This window comes from Lissotriton vulgaris, chromosome 6 (assembly GCF_964263255.1).
Source record: "Lissotriton vulgaris chromosome 6, aLisVul1.2, whole genome shotgun sequence".
Taxonomy (NCBI): domain Eukaryota; kingdom Metazoa; phylum Chordata; class Amphibia; order Caudata; family Salamandridae; genus Lissotriton; species Lissotriton vulgaris.
In genome coordinates this window covers 1,475,680,884-1,475,698,259 of record NC_141694.1, presented here as the reverse complement: position 1 = coordinate 1,475,698,259, position 17,376 = coordinate 1,475,680,884, and the positions used below count along the sequence as shown (strand labels likewise).

General features: G+C 43.8%; 1 protein-coding gene across 4 annotated transcripts in view; it reads right to left on the bottom strand.

Moving 5' to 3' along the window:
• The window catches only part of VPS54 (VPS54 subunit of GARP complex), a 599,465-nt gene that overhangs the window by 210,780 nt on the left and 371,309 nt on the right, over nucleotides 1-17,376 (bottom strand). For all 4 annotated transcript variants that reach the window (XM_086927614.1, XM_086927616.1, XM_086927615.1 and 1 more), the window contains exon 17: nucleotides 731-794. In XM_086927614.1, the coding sequence (XP_086783740.1) occupies nucleotides 731-794 (64 nt within the window). The remainder of the gene's footprint in view (nucleotides 1-730; nucleotides 795-17,376) is intronic.

Here is a 17,376-nt window from a genome sequence, read left to right as displayed (position 1 = left end):
ACCACTTCCTGCCTTGTTGGGGCTCCAGGATTAACTGTTACTACTCACACCTGTGGAGTGTGTGAATCTCCTGGGAGGTCAGGATTTTAACGGATTCTGTAGTGGTCTTCCCATTCCTTCTTCAGTGGGGTAATTTCTCTACATGGCACGTGGAAAGGCACCTTGGAGTTACTGGTGCTGGGAAGCCTTCACAGTAATGCCCCCTGACCACCATGCTCCTTTGGCCCCCAGCGGGCAACGGCAATGTCATTTTACATTCTACTTTTAGACCTTTCACAATGTCTTTCACATCCCAACCAGTCTTAACCCTTAGTTCCCCATTCTGTTTCCTGAGCTGGTTTGCAACAGACTCTGCATCTACAACTCAGACATGAGTAAACAGTTGTACATTATGGGGCTAAATTGAGGGCTTTTTGCAGTATTGAAACTGAGTGTGGTTACCAAAAAACAAATGCCATTAAGTGAATGTTAAGGAAAAGCAATCTGTTATTAGATAATCCATTTCTAAAGTGATTTCTGGTGCTTGCATGTGCTGTGCAATCCCTAAATTGATATGGCTGTTGCAAAATTTTCTAATTGGCCTGATAGCTTCAGGGTACTCCAACAAAGCTTTTTTTTTTCTAACGGTTTATAAACTGTAAACAAATTATGTCGTTATCTGTCATTAATACTCTGATAATAAATAAGAAGACTAATCTAGTAAAAGCATACTACGTATGAATCATCTTACCCAACTACTGCAAATTTTTGTCCTTCAACAATAAGGAAATCAGATGGCTTTCGCTCTTCAGCAACTGTAATCAAAAACAAGAGAGGGGAATCTACTTGTTCTATAACACATAAAAACACATACTAAAAACAGAATACAACAGCATCACAACAGTATATAAATAACAAGTCACTATTATTAGGTCTTAAATAGAAATCAGTCTTTAAAAACTAACGTTATCGGTGAAATTTAGAAACTACAGGGTATTCCCAAATATGAATGTGTAAGGTGATGCCCTGGTTACTTACCAGTAATCTTCACTAGTCTGATATACCTTCCTCGTTACATTACTGAAAGAGGGAGGCATGGCTCCCTACCCCGGATAGTAGGTGGATCAAAAGAAAGAACATTTCTCCCCTTTCCTACTTGTCATTAACAGAAGGGAATCACAAAAAAAACTACAGCTGAAAGCATGCTGCCGCCAAGCTCTACTTTTAATTAAAAATTGGGGTTTATTTTAAATCACTACCTCAATATTTTCTGTGGGAGGGAGTTGCAGTGTCAGTAGTCGGCCATGTGTGGCCATGTGTGGTACAGTACTTATCACTATGAAGAGTAACATTCAAATTCTGGTTGGTTCAATATGGAGTGCAGGGTTCTATTTTTGTATCAGCAACCCGGACGTTGCAGTCCTTTTTCTCTCTGAAGAACTGGTTGAAAGCAAAGTAATAATCAGTACCAGACAGCAGAGATGTCTTGAGCATGTACTGATTTATCACTTCTTTTTTCTTCCTTCCTTTTCTTTTTTTTATGCTTATGTTTGGAAGCGGCAGAAGGGGACTGTTTTGTAACTGAACCCTACTCGCAGTGTTTGAAAATCCTTACCCTTTTCAACTCTAAACCACTAGGGCGAAGACATAAACACCCTGAAAAATAAGGGGCAGCAAATGAGGGCATGGGCATGGGCTGCTTGTGAAAGAATTTGCCTAAGACCTTCCAACTGCTCTCCTCCGGTAAAAATAAAAATCTCCTTTTACTGGAACCACAGTAAAGAGTAGCTATTGCTTCATACTGTATTCATTTTGTCCGGTATTAACCACATCGCTGCTGTGGTTATTTTTACCCTGTGCTGGAAACTGCTATTTGGCTTTATTCATGACGAGCTCAGCTCGTCATCAGCACAGCTCAACTGTGCCTCATGACGAGCTGAGCTCGTCATGAGCATGGAAGGGGTTAATATATATTCTGGTACCAGGCAATTCCCAGTCTTGTGACTGTCTGTACACTTTTGCTCAAAACAGTACCAGCTACAAAGATTCCTCAATTATGTCTGTTTACAATGTTCAGTGCCAAATTTCACTGTAGCATGTGGTATGACTGAATTTCACTCTGGTCTCTCAGAAATTGCCTCACTATTGTAAGATTGTAAGAGGACAGTAGTGGGTAGAAAGGGGTTCAAAAGCAGCTTCTAAAACAATTAAAGGCAAAGGAGGTGTGCTTGATTAGTGGTCTGATTAGAATACAGAAAGAGCTATCCCATTAAAAGAATGCAATTGCTACCTGCTACAACAAAGTTTAAAAGAAACCTTCAAGAAGTACGCATTGTTCCTTATCGACTAGTTTGTGGTGATATACTAAACTAAGATATTAGTAGCACAAACAAATATCAAAGATTCAGTTAGTAGACCCCCAATAACAATTACTAATTAGAATGGAAAACCACTGACAAATGGTCTCCTAATCTCTGTAACCTCTTTTCCCATTCATATTGGTAACAATAAACCCTAGAGCAGGATTTTGTCAAGAAGCATCATTGAGAAATTTGAAAATCCAATTTCAATACTGGTCAAATCACTTTCTTAATCGGTAAATATTAGAAATTCCCAGCCAGTTTTAGAAGACTAATTAATAGAATAAATACAACAAAATTATAAAATATAGACTTACAAATAAACTGACTCCTCATGTCCCTAGAACAAATAAAGACTCTGAAGGGACTGCAGACCAGGTAGACAAGCATTTGCAATGCAATAGGTCTCGCATTAATTAAGTTTGAGCTATTGGCATTGCTAAATATTGCAACACCAATTGCAACAAAAGTCTATAAATTGTAGGCCAAAAAAATGTGTATTTGTTTTTGTAGCAATGGTGGCATGCTGCGCTTTAGATGAATATGTTTAAAAGTAAAGTGTGCCATACTGCGATTGCTACAATAGTTAATTGTAGATGCCTTAACAATTGATGTGTGCACCGATGGCTGGTGGTGTGTGTGCCTGTAGAAATTGTGCACTGATGGCTGGTGGTGTGTGTGCTTGGTGGAAGTGTGTACTGCTGGCTGGTGTTGTGTGTGCCTGGTGGAAGCGTGCACTGACGGCTGGTGGTGTGTGCCTGGTGAAAGCATGCACTGACAGCTGGTGGAGTGTGTGTGCCTGGTGAAAGCGTGCACTGACTGGTGTTGGTGTGTGGGTGCCTGGTAAAAGCGTCCACTGACGGCTGGTGGTGTGTGTGTGCCTGGTGAAAGCGTGCACTGACGTCTGGTAGCGTGTGCCTGGTGGTGTTTGTGCCCGGTGAAAGCGCGCACTGACGGCTGGTGGTGTTTGTGCCCGGTGAAAGTGTGCACTGACGACTGATGGTGTCTGTGTCTGGTGAAAGTGTGCACTGACGGTGTGGTTGTGTGTGTGTGTGGTTGTGTGTGAGGTTGTGTGTGTGTGTGGCTGTGTGTGAGGTTGTGGGTGTGTGGCTGTGTGTGTGTGTGTGTGTGTGGTTGTGTGTGTGTGTGTGTGTGGTTGTGGGTGTGTGGACAATACTATTCCAGATACACTGTATCAGAGTGCACAGATATACTGCACTGTCAAGTCAAGTCAAGTCAATAAACTTTATTCGGTTGTTCGAATTGACAACCATAAAAGCATTTACACTACAAAAAAGAACACATTTATACAATAAAGATAAAATACAGTTGTGATGTAGGCGAAGACAAGACAAATATACAACAAGCATTCAAAATATTTTGCGGAGTCCGTTAAAAAAAGAGGTAATAGCAATTCATATATTAATATTTTTATCCTTCCATACTATTTCTAAATTTTACTGCCAATTTTAAAAAACTACATATATACAAGGTGTATTCACAGCTTAGCAACTGAAGAAAGTGCAGTGCAGGGCGAAATTGTATAAAATTTAGTTTTTTCAGACAGGGTTTTAAATATAGTTTCCTCGGTACAGCATAAAAGGGACAAAAGAAAAGAAAGTGTGCCAGGTCTTGCGGAGACTTATCGTCGCAGCCGCAAGCCGGCAACACTTGTCCACGATGAGATCCCCTAGGTACAGCCAACAAAAAATGAAACAAGTTAAACCTGAACCTGATCAATAGAAAACGGTCATAACTGGACAATTGCCAGGATAGATAGGGTTCCATGAGCAGGGTGCTTTTAACTAATACATGATTACGGACACTTTCTTTTTTTAGTTCACGTGATTCCCTATCTTGGAATCTAAAATCAATAAAAGCTTTCTTGACCGTTATAACATCCTGTTTAGTGATCGATTCAGGGGATAAAAAGAGTTCAGGGCGACCTAAATCAACAAAGCACTTATAAAGATACTTTAACCAGGGAACCTTCATCCTGTTATCCCATGTGAGTGTTTCTCTTAAAATAAGCTGGGTGAGTGGAATATTGTCATTTAACCAACAGTTCATCCAGCATAACATGGGATTGACAGCAATCTTGTCACTTAAGAAGGAAACCCCCAGTTCCTCATGCACAGAGAAGTTAGCCGTACCCCTGGGGACTCTTAGTACTTGTTTCAAAAAATTGTTTTCGACAGTCTGTAGGGGTTCCAGGGGAACATAACCCCAGATTTCACTGCCGTAGCACGCTGTGGAAACACTTTTGGCCTGGTAAAGTTGGAGTAGGGCGGCAACTGGACTATTGCCCACTTTCCTAGAAAAGTCCATTATTGCCGCGTTTACCCTAGTGACCTCTCCCTTCTTTTTTTCAATCACGGGTCCCCAATTTAATTGGCTGTCAAAGAGGACCCCGAGATAGGAAAATGTATGTGTAGTAGGGATGCGTACTCCATTTACATTTAGGCAGTTTGCTTTTTTATATCCCTGTCCGACCTTCATTATGTATGATTTAAAGTTATTAATACTTAACTCTCTTGAGGTCATAAAAGAATGGAAGGAATCTAGTAAGATTTGAAGCCCATTTGCTGTTCTTGATAGGAGAACTGAGTCGTCCGCATATAGGAGGACTGGCAGCCCCCTACGGCCAATATACGGATAATCCGTATTGGTGCTTAAAAGGTGCTCTTCCAGATCATTTATGTATAGATTAAAAAGGAACGGGGCCAGAATGCAGCCTTGTCGGACACCTCGATGCACCCCAAAGTCTTTGGTCACATTTAGGTCTTGGGTAAATCTGACATTTGCATTGGTGTCCGAGTGCATGTCATCTAGCAAATCAACTAGGTTTGGATCCACGCCCATTTTTAGCATGGCGTCCCAGAGCTTCCCCCGACTCACGCAATCGAAAGCCGAGGAAAGATCCATGAACGCCATATGGATCGTTCCTCTTCGAGCCTTAGTATACTTCCCAATAATGAGGTATAAATTTAAGCATTGTGAAATCGTGGAATGTCCAGGCCTGAATCCATACTGGATTGAAGATATTATATTATTTTCTTCCGACCATCTGACCAATCTATTCAATATTACTCCTCCCACAACTTTAACCACGGAGTTTATTAAAGATATTGGTCGATAGCAGGCAGGGCTACTACGGTCTCCTTTCTTAAAAATGGGCACAATAGTGGATACCCCCCATGATTTTGGGCATCCACATAGCACAGCGGCATTGAGTACAGCTGTGAGAACCGGTGCCCAGAGTGTTATACATGATTTAAAAAGATCAGGGGGAAGACCGTCAGGTCCTGGGGCCTTGTTGTTTGATAGGCCTTCTATTCCCTTTATTACCTCATCAATTGTGAAGAACAAGGATTTTTCTCTGCTTTCTTTTGGACTACATTGTACCTGCGAACCGTTGCCTTTAAAAATGGAGCTGAAGTGGTTAATCCAATCTTCTTCTGTGATATTAGTGCCCACACTTGAAATACTAGGGTGATCAAATAAGGGCTTATTAATGATCTCCCAGAACTTTGAGCTGTTTTTTAATATCTCTGGATCTAACAAGGACTCCCATACGCTTTTCTTAACAGCACGTTTGCGAATGGCAAGTGACTTCTTGTACTCAGCCCGCAAGACCCTAATGGTTGATGGATCTCTTGGTTTTGCAGTTGCTATCAAACCATTTCGGGTTATTGGAAGAGTTAGCTATCCTCTTAGCAGGTAACGTTAAAAGTGACTCCACCTTTTTAGCTATCTCATTAAAAGACATCAAAATTTGTGATGGTGCTGAAGCAGTAGATGTGCATATTGTCAGATCATGATGGCATACATTGTTAATAGAGGAATAAAATTGTTTACAGTCCACCAATGACCATTTTAGGCGTCGCTTACCATTAGTGCATTTAGTTACACCACAATCCTCACGGGGGTTATGTTTTTCAAGTAAATTCACACCCATAGTAATACAAATAGGGTTATGGTCGCTGTAAATGCTTAAAATGATCGCGAAATCCCCAACAATATTAACAAATTCTGCCGATAATAAAATATGGTCTATATATGACCCTGTTGCGTGACCTTTAAAAGTAGGGGTTAAAAATACAGTTTGCTCCGCAACTATTGACATAGCAGTAAAAAGATTATGTTCATTCATTAAGTCATTTAAACATGAACCCCTCCGCGAGTGATCAAAGTGAATTCCTTCCAGGTTATTACATCCCATTTGACCAACAGGTCTCAGGCTAGGGTTCCCACATAAATGTGTGTTAAAATCACCCGCTATTATCTTAAGGCGGGGGAGGGAATCATCTTTAGCCCTTAGGAATTCACGCAATGACTCAATATTGCAGTCTCCGGACTGACTCACTGCATTATAAAAATTGATCAGAACAAAACTTGTACTACCCCTCTTGAATTCAACAACCTGAATATTGTTATTTCCAGAGTGATGTTCAGTTTTAAGGCATATAAGTGACAGATTAACAAAAATTGCCAAACCCCCTTTGGCTCTACCACTAGGTGAAGGAACTGCCGAAATTATAAAACTCTGATAACCGTCAATGTGTATATTTTTCCCCACTACCCAGGTTTCTTGGAGGCATATAACGGGGTAATCTTTGACAAAAGATAACCAGTCTTTATTATTCAGTTTATCCTGCAGTCCAGCTATGTTCCAGGATAATAGCCTCTCCTTATATTTAATTGGTTCGTGTTGTGTTATAGCCACATTTTCACATGCAATTTGATTGATGGGTATTAAGCCTGTACAGCAGCGTACCCGATCTATCCCTGGGTTAGCCGAAGTACATACTGGGGGAGAAGCTGGGTTTATATCAGTAGGTGGGCCTGGTATGTCAGTTTGTTTCGTAACACCCGATCCCGCATCCTTACCACCTTGCAGTTCTAACACTTGAAGAATGACTCCTAAGTCTGTATCTTCTGACAATCGATCGTTGAGGAGAAGGTTAGAAGGTGTGTCAGGTAGTCATTCCACCCCATCCAGCCCCCCCTCATCTGAGAAGATACCATACCTATTGGAGATGGGAATGTTAAAATGATTATTAAAGTGGGTAGGGTAATGTTGATCTGGAGGGGGTGGCCGTATTGGACGTTCCCGTCTATCCTGACTATAGCCCCAGTTATTAGTTGGTACATCAAAACCCCAGCCATTAGTTGTTGCTGGCCAGGTAGGCCTGGTAAAAGTATAAGTAGGCTTAGGATAGGTCATGCTCCGCTGTTTTTTGCCAAAGAATTCTAGGGTGAGAGGAATGATGGTACCTCTTCTGCGCTGCGGCGGCAAAATATTTGGCAGGATGTTTGGTAAAACTGCAGAATTGGCAAAATTTATAATAATACAATCACCTTTGAATTTTTTGGGATTTTGACCTATCCATGGGACCCTTCTGGCTGACTTAATGTCTCCCGCTAGCTGTTGTTTCCCCCACGGGGCCAGCTGCATGTTGCCTGATAACCAGTGCAAGGCCTTACTTGTTATTGCCGGGGGGGATTCTGATTGGTCTGGGGCTAGTGGGGGGACATTAGCCAATACCAGCACTAATGGAGCCGCATCTTCCAGAAACTGTACAGTGGCTTCTTCTGTACTAGGTACAGGAATTACAGGCGGGTTTGGGGGTAATGTATCTCCTGGCAACAGGTGTTGTGACACAGTAATTGGTGTCTGTTCCTGTAGATTTGCGTATGTAGTGTTTGAAGTAGAGCCTCCCTCAGATGAAGGACCAAGAGCCTCTTTTACGGGTAGAACCAGGCTGGTAACTGTGTCTGATATATTAGACACAGCTTCAGCTAACTTTTTTTGATCTGCACCTAATTTCTTTATATCTGCAGTTAGCTTGTCCAGTTTAGTCACTACTGGTTTAATTAATATTTTAAATTTGGTGTCAATTAGATCAGCTATCCTAGATAATAGCTCCTCATCCACGTTATGCTTCGCGGCTTCTTCTACTTTCCCCCTACTTTTATCCCTACTTCTCACGGGTGACACAGCCCTCTTCCTCCCTAAATGAACTCCACCACGGTGTAATTGAGTTTTTCTACATTTTCTGATAGCACGTGGCGCTGGATCTTGAACTGGGGGATCAATTTCATTATTTGACTGATCACTCTCCTGCACAATTTGAACTTGTTCAGTGTCAACTAACTGGGATTCCGAGTCATTGACCCGAGCTATGTCTTGTCCCTGTGTTATATGAGTGCTCTGGTTTGAGATACCATTTTCTAAGGTATCAGAATCTAAAATTGCACTTCCCTCGACCTGGGAGGGTATATCAATCCAGGGTGAGTCAGGTGATGGACTTAAGGGAGATAAGTTAGGGGACAGGCTAAGACCTAAGGATTGGCGCCTCTCATTGTTAATCTTTGAGACTACTTGTATCATATAGTTTTCTATGGAGTTACCTCCCGCCGCTAAATTCTTTTTAGGCATTCTTTTTCAACTAGTGTTAATTACCAAGTATCAACAATGTTATAATATATGAGGGCATACGCGGAGACAGAGGTAGTATGTCCAAGATGTAAATTGTAAACAAGAATGAATAGTCTTACTGCAAACCAAACAGATCGAAGACAGTAGGGGCAAAGTAGCGTGTCCAGTCCAGTCTCAGCCTGTCTCGGACTGTCTAAGACTGTCCGCCCTTTGTCCGGGCTTCGTCCGGCGTCCCGCACACGCGTCCCGCTATGCGTCAGGGACACGTTTTTATAGGAGGAGCAGGGGGCGGGAAGAGACTCCAGGTGCGCTGCGTTGATCCTGCGCGGAACCCTGGGTCTCACAGTCCCGGCCCCTGTTGAAGTCGCCTCACACTCTCCTCGGCGAAGGTAGAAGGTAGAAAGCTCCTCTCAACCACTTCTGCTGGCAAACGAACAGGGTTTCAGGGACAAAGTCACGAACTCAGCACACAGCTGCGAGCGGCGCCCGCGAAGCGGGGGCCGCGAGCTGTTATGAAGGCACAGGCCAGGCAAGGCAAACGGGGAGGAGCAGGGGCGGGAAGAGACTCCAGGTGCGCTGCGTTGATCCTGCGCGGAACCCTGGGTCTCGCAGTCCCGGCCCCTGTTGAAGTCGCCTCACACTCTCCTCGGCGAAGGTAGAAGGTAGAAAGCTCCTCTCAACCACTTCTGCTGGCAAACGAACAGGGTTTCAGGGACAAAGTCACGAACTCAGCACACAGCTGCTTTAGTCTCACTGCACAGATGTACAATACTATTCCAGATACACTGTATCAAAGTGCACAGATATACTACACTACTTTAGTCTCACTGCACAGATGTACAATGCTATTCCAGATACACTGTATCAAAGTGCACAGATGTACTGCACTACTTTAGTCTCCCTGCGCAGATGGACAATACTATTCCAGCTACACTGTATCAAAGTACCCAGATATACTGCACTACTTTAGTCTTAATGCACAGATGTACAATGCTATTCCAGAAACACTGTATCAGAGTGCACAGATATACTGTACTGCTTTAGTCTCACTGCACAGATGTACAATACTATTCCAGATACACTGCATCAGAGTGCCCGGATATACTGCACTACTTTAGTCTCACTGCACCGATGTACAATACTATTCCGGCTACACTGTATCAGAGTGTCCAGATATACTGCACTACTTTAGTCTCACTGCACAGATGTACAATGCTATTTGAGATACACTGTATCAAAGTGCCCAGATATACTGCACTACTTTAGTCTCAATGCACAGATGTACAATGCTATTCCAGATACACTGTATCAGAGGGCACATATATACTGCACTACCTTGGTCTCATTGCATCAATATGCATGGTTTTTGGTTTATTTATAATGCATTTAAGGGTGCATTGATTAAAAAAGTAACATCCATCACACTGCAGGGATATACAGTGTAATATCACATGAGTTACAGTACGGCTCACTGCACAGATGTACAATACTGTTCTTGTTACACTGCAGTCAAGTGATATCAATAAACATTTTTTTGTATTACTTCTATTGTTTTTACTAAACAAGTACCACCATACAGCACACTGCAGAGACACACTGTGCAACATTGCATCAGTTACAATACCTGTCACTGCACAGATGTACAATACTGTGGTGGTTATACTGCATTCCACCACAGGGTACACAATACTGCTGCCCTCACACTACATCACTCCAGGCAGATGGACGAGAAATCTTCGATTACACTGCGACCAATTTCCCTATCAAGAACACCACTCCTGTTACATTTCATACCTCAGAGAAGGGTATATTTCATCACACTGCATAGATTTGCAATGCTCCTGCACTACAATGGATTCTACTGCACATATATACAGGGCTGAAACACACTGCACATATATACAGTATTACTTCGGTGGTACTGCAACGGAGTGAAGCTAATAAATACTGATTCACGTACAGTACACCACGCTGCATGGATATGATCCGCTGCTGCAGTGCATACATCACGTTACGCAGCTATACACGACTGTTTGGGGCACTGCATCCATCTGCAGCTATGCCATACTGCTTCGTTACACTGTATCACACTGCATAGCTATAGGACACTTCTGAACTACACTGCACCATAATGTACAGATGTACAACGGCGTTTCAGCGGCACTGCATCAGAGTGCACAAATAAACAATACTGCTTCGTTGCACTGCATCACACTGCATAGACATGAAACGCCTCTGCACTACACTGCATCATGTCGCACAGATACACAGCCCTACAGTACATCACACCATTGTTTCGGTTACCCTGCACCACACGGCGGGGATCATTAACCCGAACCCACGGCACTGCATCACACACTGCACAGTTATGACATTCTGCATCACACTGCACTTCAGTTACACTGCAACAGTTGGACGCCACGACCACAGTGTTGGGGGCCAGGCCAGCCTACACCCCCACACCTCTCGGGGACCACCGTGACTATATCTGATTCTAACAACTCTCTGTGAACTGTTCACCCCATGAGCAGGATTACCTCACTTTTAACATCTAATAAAGAACGGTTTAAAGCTCAGCGCTATGTTTGGCGCTATATAAAACGTGCAAGTATAGAAGAGTGAGCATAGAGAGTGCATTGAAGTTGCAAACACCGCATGAAGCGCCCTGCGTGACCCCCTCGTCCCTTCACTCATCTGAAGATACCCGCTAGTGCTTGGAGCGCGCTCGTGTTTTGGGTTGAGGGTGGAGGCGGTCGCAGCGCTCCTGACACTCACCGTCTTTGGAAGAATGCAGGGCAGCGGCAAAGGAGTGAGATCACTGCCGTGTGTCACGGAGGCTCGCGGGCTGTGAGGGGCTGTGCTTTTGGAGGCTGCAAAAGTTGGGGGGAGTAAAACCGTGGCCGGCCCTCCCTCTGTAGAGGGGAGGGGCGTTGCCTTCATGGGGTGGAGACAGACTGGACAGTTCAGAGACAGGTTACCAAAACAGGGCCTGGTTTGAAGCACAATTCCTATGAGAGTCGAGTGAGGAATGTATATATATTTAAATATATTCACAATGTAGAGGAGGGAGTGGCTTTCTGCCAGCATTTAACCCCTACTTTGGTGCGTGCGCCCAGACTTGGCAGAAATCGAACTCGCAGCAATGAAGTCATTTGACCAGGATCACACGGCGCGGCCACACAGAGATGCCTGGATTTCAGTGTAGGTTCATTTTGCCACTGGGCATCTTTTGCCTCCACATGAAAGGCTCTGTGACCCCTCAATAGCATACACGCAGTGCGAGGCTGCAGTTTTCCCGAAAAGCACCCAGAGGAGCCTGTGGTCACAAAATGCCAGTGGGTGGTTTCGCTAGAGAAGGTGGACTGGTGCATTAGACAACATTTTCTAGAGGAAAGGTGGTGAGCAGATTGAATAACCTGCCTTTATAAGCACGGGAGGCCCAGGCGGTAAACGGGCCCAAACAGGCCTGGGACGGAAATAATGGATGACTGGTGTAATGAAGGAGGCAAGGCAAAGCCGGGGACCGCGCGCGGGCCATGAGTCACGTGGGCAGGGGTGAGGTGAATGAATACACGGGATCTGTCAGTCAAATGTTGAGTCTCTCCTACACCACATTCCCCATAAGGATGACCCCCAGATACGATTCATGACGTGCACCGCCCTCACACACCACACACACATGAAGTAGCAGAGCTCAGACGTCTGTAAATAGGTCACAGCTGGTGGTGGATTTAAGCCTGCGTGTGAAAAGGACACATGTTATAGTTCCGCTCACTTCAAGCGAAAACTTCCCAGTATTAATGGCATTCCGCTGTTAGACGAGGCACTGGGCTGCGTGTGTGTGTGTGCGGGGGAGTGTGGGAGCAGGGCGCAGTGCGGAAGACGCTCAAACATCTTGCAGGCAGAGGCGCTGTCATGGGAAGTTCTCACCGATAAACTCGGCAACGTGAACATTCCCACCATAGAGGCCTGGCCAGATGCTGGGCACAGCACAGCTGCTAGTGATTATAGCCGACAAGAAAGCCCGGCGGGTTAATGTGCCTGGCGCAGGGACGCCCGGTGCGTGTGTCGTGTTTTATCGAATGTCAGCAAGACAGCTCCGTGGATTAATGTGCCTGCCATGGAGATGTGTACGTACGCATCCGGGTCCAGTTCCACTAAAACAGCTCAGAGGGTTGGCGTGCCTGTTTAGAGATCCGTGTGCAACAGGCACGTCAGCTCAGTGGGTTAACGTGCCAACAAGGCTGCGTGGTCCTGATTCCACCTCATGCCTCTCGATCCTACCCCCATACATTCCCTGCCACTTTATTTCACTCGCGCAGGTTCTTTTTCATTAATGCTTTCTCCCCTTGACACTGATAGTATGTTTCACTTCGCCCTCTTTGCCTCCATTTGCACTGGCTCCAATACAGATCTGTTGTATCTGGTAGCTCTCAGATAGTCCCACTGGAATTATTCGATGTTGTGGCTGTCACGTTTTTGCTTGGTTATACATTAGCTCCATAGCTCCATGATCCAGCACGTGCTCCATAACCTGCATTTATTTAATCTTCTAAAAACGTTTTTGGTTCAAACAAGGACTAAAAACACAGCAACTTATGTTGCTGCACTTGGCAAACGTTGACAGGTTCCCTGTTGCTTACTGTGCATGTGGGTGTTAAACTGGTACTAAAGACGTGAAACATGTACCCAGACAGTGTTAACCGGAGCCAAAATGAACAAGCTCTTGGCATTGCTGTGGGGAGGTAGGGAGGAGAAATGGGAGACACGGCCTGGGGGCCGTGAAAAGTGAAACAGCCTGAGGCCGAGCTCACGCTGGGAGATGCGCATTGGCAGAGGTCGAGACATAAAAAAAAAAGCGTCCGGAAAGGATCCCTTTGAAGTGGCTGGTGGCTTTGATGTGGGGAAATGCGCGTGCTTGTGTTCACATGAACTGTCGGAAATCCGCCCGATGGTTTGAGAACTTTTTTGCCCACTAAAATTCTCTCCTAGCCATTCTTTGCGGAATGGGATAGGCGAGCCCTAAATAGGGGCAGAGAGTGGATGGAGCTTCAAGTCTATACTCTAATACAGCATGCCTCGCAGAGCTGCCCAAGCTCGACCTAATAAGGGAGTGCAGTGATTTCCACTCCAATGACAACAGATGCATGGAAGGTGGGAAGGGGAGGGTCAACGTGAGACAACTGAACACATCAACAGAGATAGCACCGTCATGTGGTAGGTTACATGTTAGTGACCCACCCTGTGGTGCTGAGCTGTCAGAAAAAGTCCTAGGGCTCAAAAATAAGTACTGGGGCCTACTAGTGGTAAACCTCTGGCACAATTTAAGCACTCTGCTCATGCTGCAATCAATTCAGATTGTCAGTTATGGATCTACTTGGGAAACATATTAACCACAGTTTTGCAATTTTAAAAGTATATACAAGGTTGTGCGAACTCGACCCGAAGATATCCGGTATCAGAGCGCTTTACATGAGCACCAGTTGCTTTACAGATGGACACATTAAATTTTGTTTTAGGCATGGGGAGATTAAGTGATTTGCCCAGAATCACAGGATGTTGAGAGTACCTGCCGAGACTCGAACCTGGTTCCCCAGTTTCAAGGTTGATCGCTTTAGCCGTTAGACCACATCCTCTCCAACTTTAACACATTGAACTCTACTCTTATAATGTATTATTTAATACACTACTTGTGAGCCACCATGCAAAGTCAGGAATCACTTGGTGAACAACTGTTCGCCTTATTCAGCAGTCACGAGATGTGACTCAAAGAAAATCAATTAGAAACACTTTCATTGAAATTTAGACGCATAATACTTTTTCAATGGAGACCCACTCCCATTAATCTTTAGTTGACTACTTTCTCCAGTAAGCAATAAATAAACCTAAAAAATCAATCATCACACTTGTCAGAGGGGAATATTGACAGAGTAATGGGCTCCCTCCTGGAAAAAGCATGTGGATACCCTGAAGTCAATCAGAAAGAAGTGAATCATCGATGGAATGACGGGCTTTAGATCTACCATCACGGACCTCCCTATCCTCTCTTTACATCCTCCACCCACCACAACAGAATACAAATTTCTCTGTATATGAGGTCATTTTTTGCATTTTGTATCATAAAAGCGCAACATTTGATTAAAGTCCTGTACTTAAATGTACATAATTATGCAATGACTTTTTGCACGCAATATTTTTTTTTTCAACAGTTACTTGAATATCCTGATTTTAACTGCAAAGTCTATTTAGGATTTCTGACTGCTATGTGAACAAGAGAACCAATGGTAGTGTGATATTTACTGATCAGCCATCTTGAAATGGTGTTGTGGATAATGTATTGCTTTTTTACCACTCCAAATTGGCTAACATGTTGCTTCTAAAGGTGGCTGCAATGTTCGAACTTTAAAAATAACTATACACTGCAGTAAGCCATTGCAAAACAGTTGCTTCTTTTTAGGGAGAGGCAGTCTTTATTTTTTCTACTTCTACTCCTAACTTTTCTTGCATTAGTTTGTTGACTTTGCATGGATTTTGTGTGGCTAAGTGAGAAAATAAAAGAATGAACCAGTGGGTCACTGAATGGATAAAAGAACGCCAAGACCGGTCAAACTGCATGTACGAGGTGTTACGGAGTGTCTAAATTCACCAATCACTGAAGATGTAATTTCATTTTAAGTCAGATACATAGGCATTGCCATTCTTTTTTCTATTAAGGACTTACAGACGCTCTCACTAAACAAATTGCCTTGTCTTCATTTTTTTCTGTTGTCATAGTTGTGTGTGTGTTTTTGTAATTTTATGCTTTATTTCAAGGAGAGTACAGTCTTGGGTCGGGCTTTACTCTGTCCGTTGCCACCTTTCTTTTTGCCTTTTATCACATTTTCGAGTCTAAACATATTTTGCTATATTTCCTTTTTTGCATTCACTTCCACTTATACGCAAAAACACGCAATTAGTTGGGGGTCTTCAGTCTTTCCAGTCACTTGCATGAATTCTTCATTCAAACAGCTTGCTTCCAATGTTTGAAAGGTTTGTATCATTCAGATTCCCCAGGGGAACCGTTGGAACGTACATTACGTCAAACTCTTGGCGCCTATCAAACGGCTATTTCTGCAACGAGAAATAAAGCCGTAAAGATAACACGGGCAGTTACAGTGACGCACACGGGCCACGTGGAATGGACTACTGAACTATAAAGTGGCACTTCGTGTAAAAATAAACAACATTTAAGGCGTCAGTTGATCGTAATCCGCACAGACAAACATGCAAAAATAAGCACACCCAAATTAACATCCAGCTCAGAACCTCTACACACGGTTTTTGAATGAATTATTTCATTTAAATATGACACATACAGGTCAAAATGAAGTTGACGGCTGTTTAAACCAAAAGCTTATATTTAAAACTAATAATTTGAATAATTTTGCTCCACTCTGCTCAATGTATGTTCGTGTTATCAGGGTTCAAAGGACACATCCTTAGAAGTAAAATAAATAAATAAATAAATAAAGCCCCAGTGGAAATCCCAAAGGAAGGAAACATGTGAAGGCACAATGATCTCAAATCAAAGAGCGGCATTGCGGGTTTTTTTTTCAACAAAATGAAGAAAATGATACGAGTCGGAGAACTAAAAACTGGAATAAGAAGACACGAACAGAGATAACAAAAGAAGAGGAGCTAGTAAAAACGCACACAAACACGTACCTGCGGGGCAGGGCGGAGGGGCAAACGCTGCCTGGAGAACGGCTAAGAGCACACGACTGCAGCCCACAACACCAACGAACTAAGCATGACGCACTGCAACACAGAGCTTCATGGAAAACCGCCCAGCTCTAACCCCACGCAAACCTTCTCGACAAGTTGGGGCAACTCTGAACGCATGTACCCTCTCGATGAGTCGGGCAGTGCTGTTTCAAACTGTCCTATAATGTTTAGGAGTCGTGTGTACGGATGGAGTCTCTACATGTTTGATTACGCATCTTTCGTAACTTTTTTTCCCTTTCTTTTTTCGTCACTGACAGGATGTTGCGCAGGAAGGGGTTCCTCAGACCTCTCAAGGAATCGGACAGAGAGGCTGGTAAAGGAACCGGGAAACAGATAAAAACAAACACTGGCCACGCAGCAGTAAAGCTGCACGGCCGTGAAAGGATCATCTGCATATTAAAAAAAGTCATCTTGCAACAAGCATAACCAGCACCCCCACTCTCCTACCTCCTCCACCACCCAGGAACTCACAGAAATGACGGCACAAACGAAACCAAAAAAAACAAAAACGGGGCGGGAAGAGGATACTGAATCCCGCCCCTCCAGGACCCCCTGACCTGCCTCATGGTTGCCAAGGCAATATTTCTAAAAATATTGTCGTGCTACCATAAGGCAGGTCATGGAGTCCTCGAGAGGCGGGATCCAGAGCAGACAAATCTGCTAAACAGGAGCTTTTTCCAATGGCAAGCCTCCGTTTCCAGAGGCCTGCCAATGGAAAAAAGGGGCGTGGCTTCACGCCATACTGAAATCCTCTGCTCACAATATCTCTTTGCCTGCAGCAGGGCATGCCCTGCAATGCAGGCTTCGACCTAAAAAACTGAATCATCAATG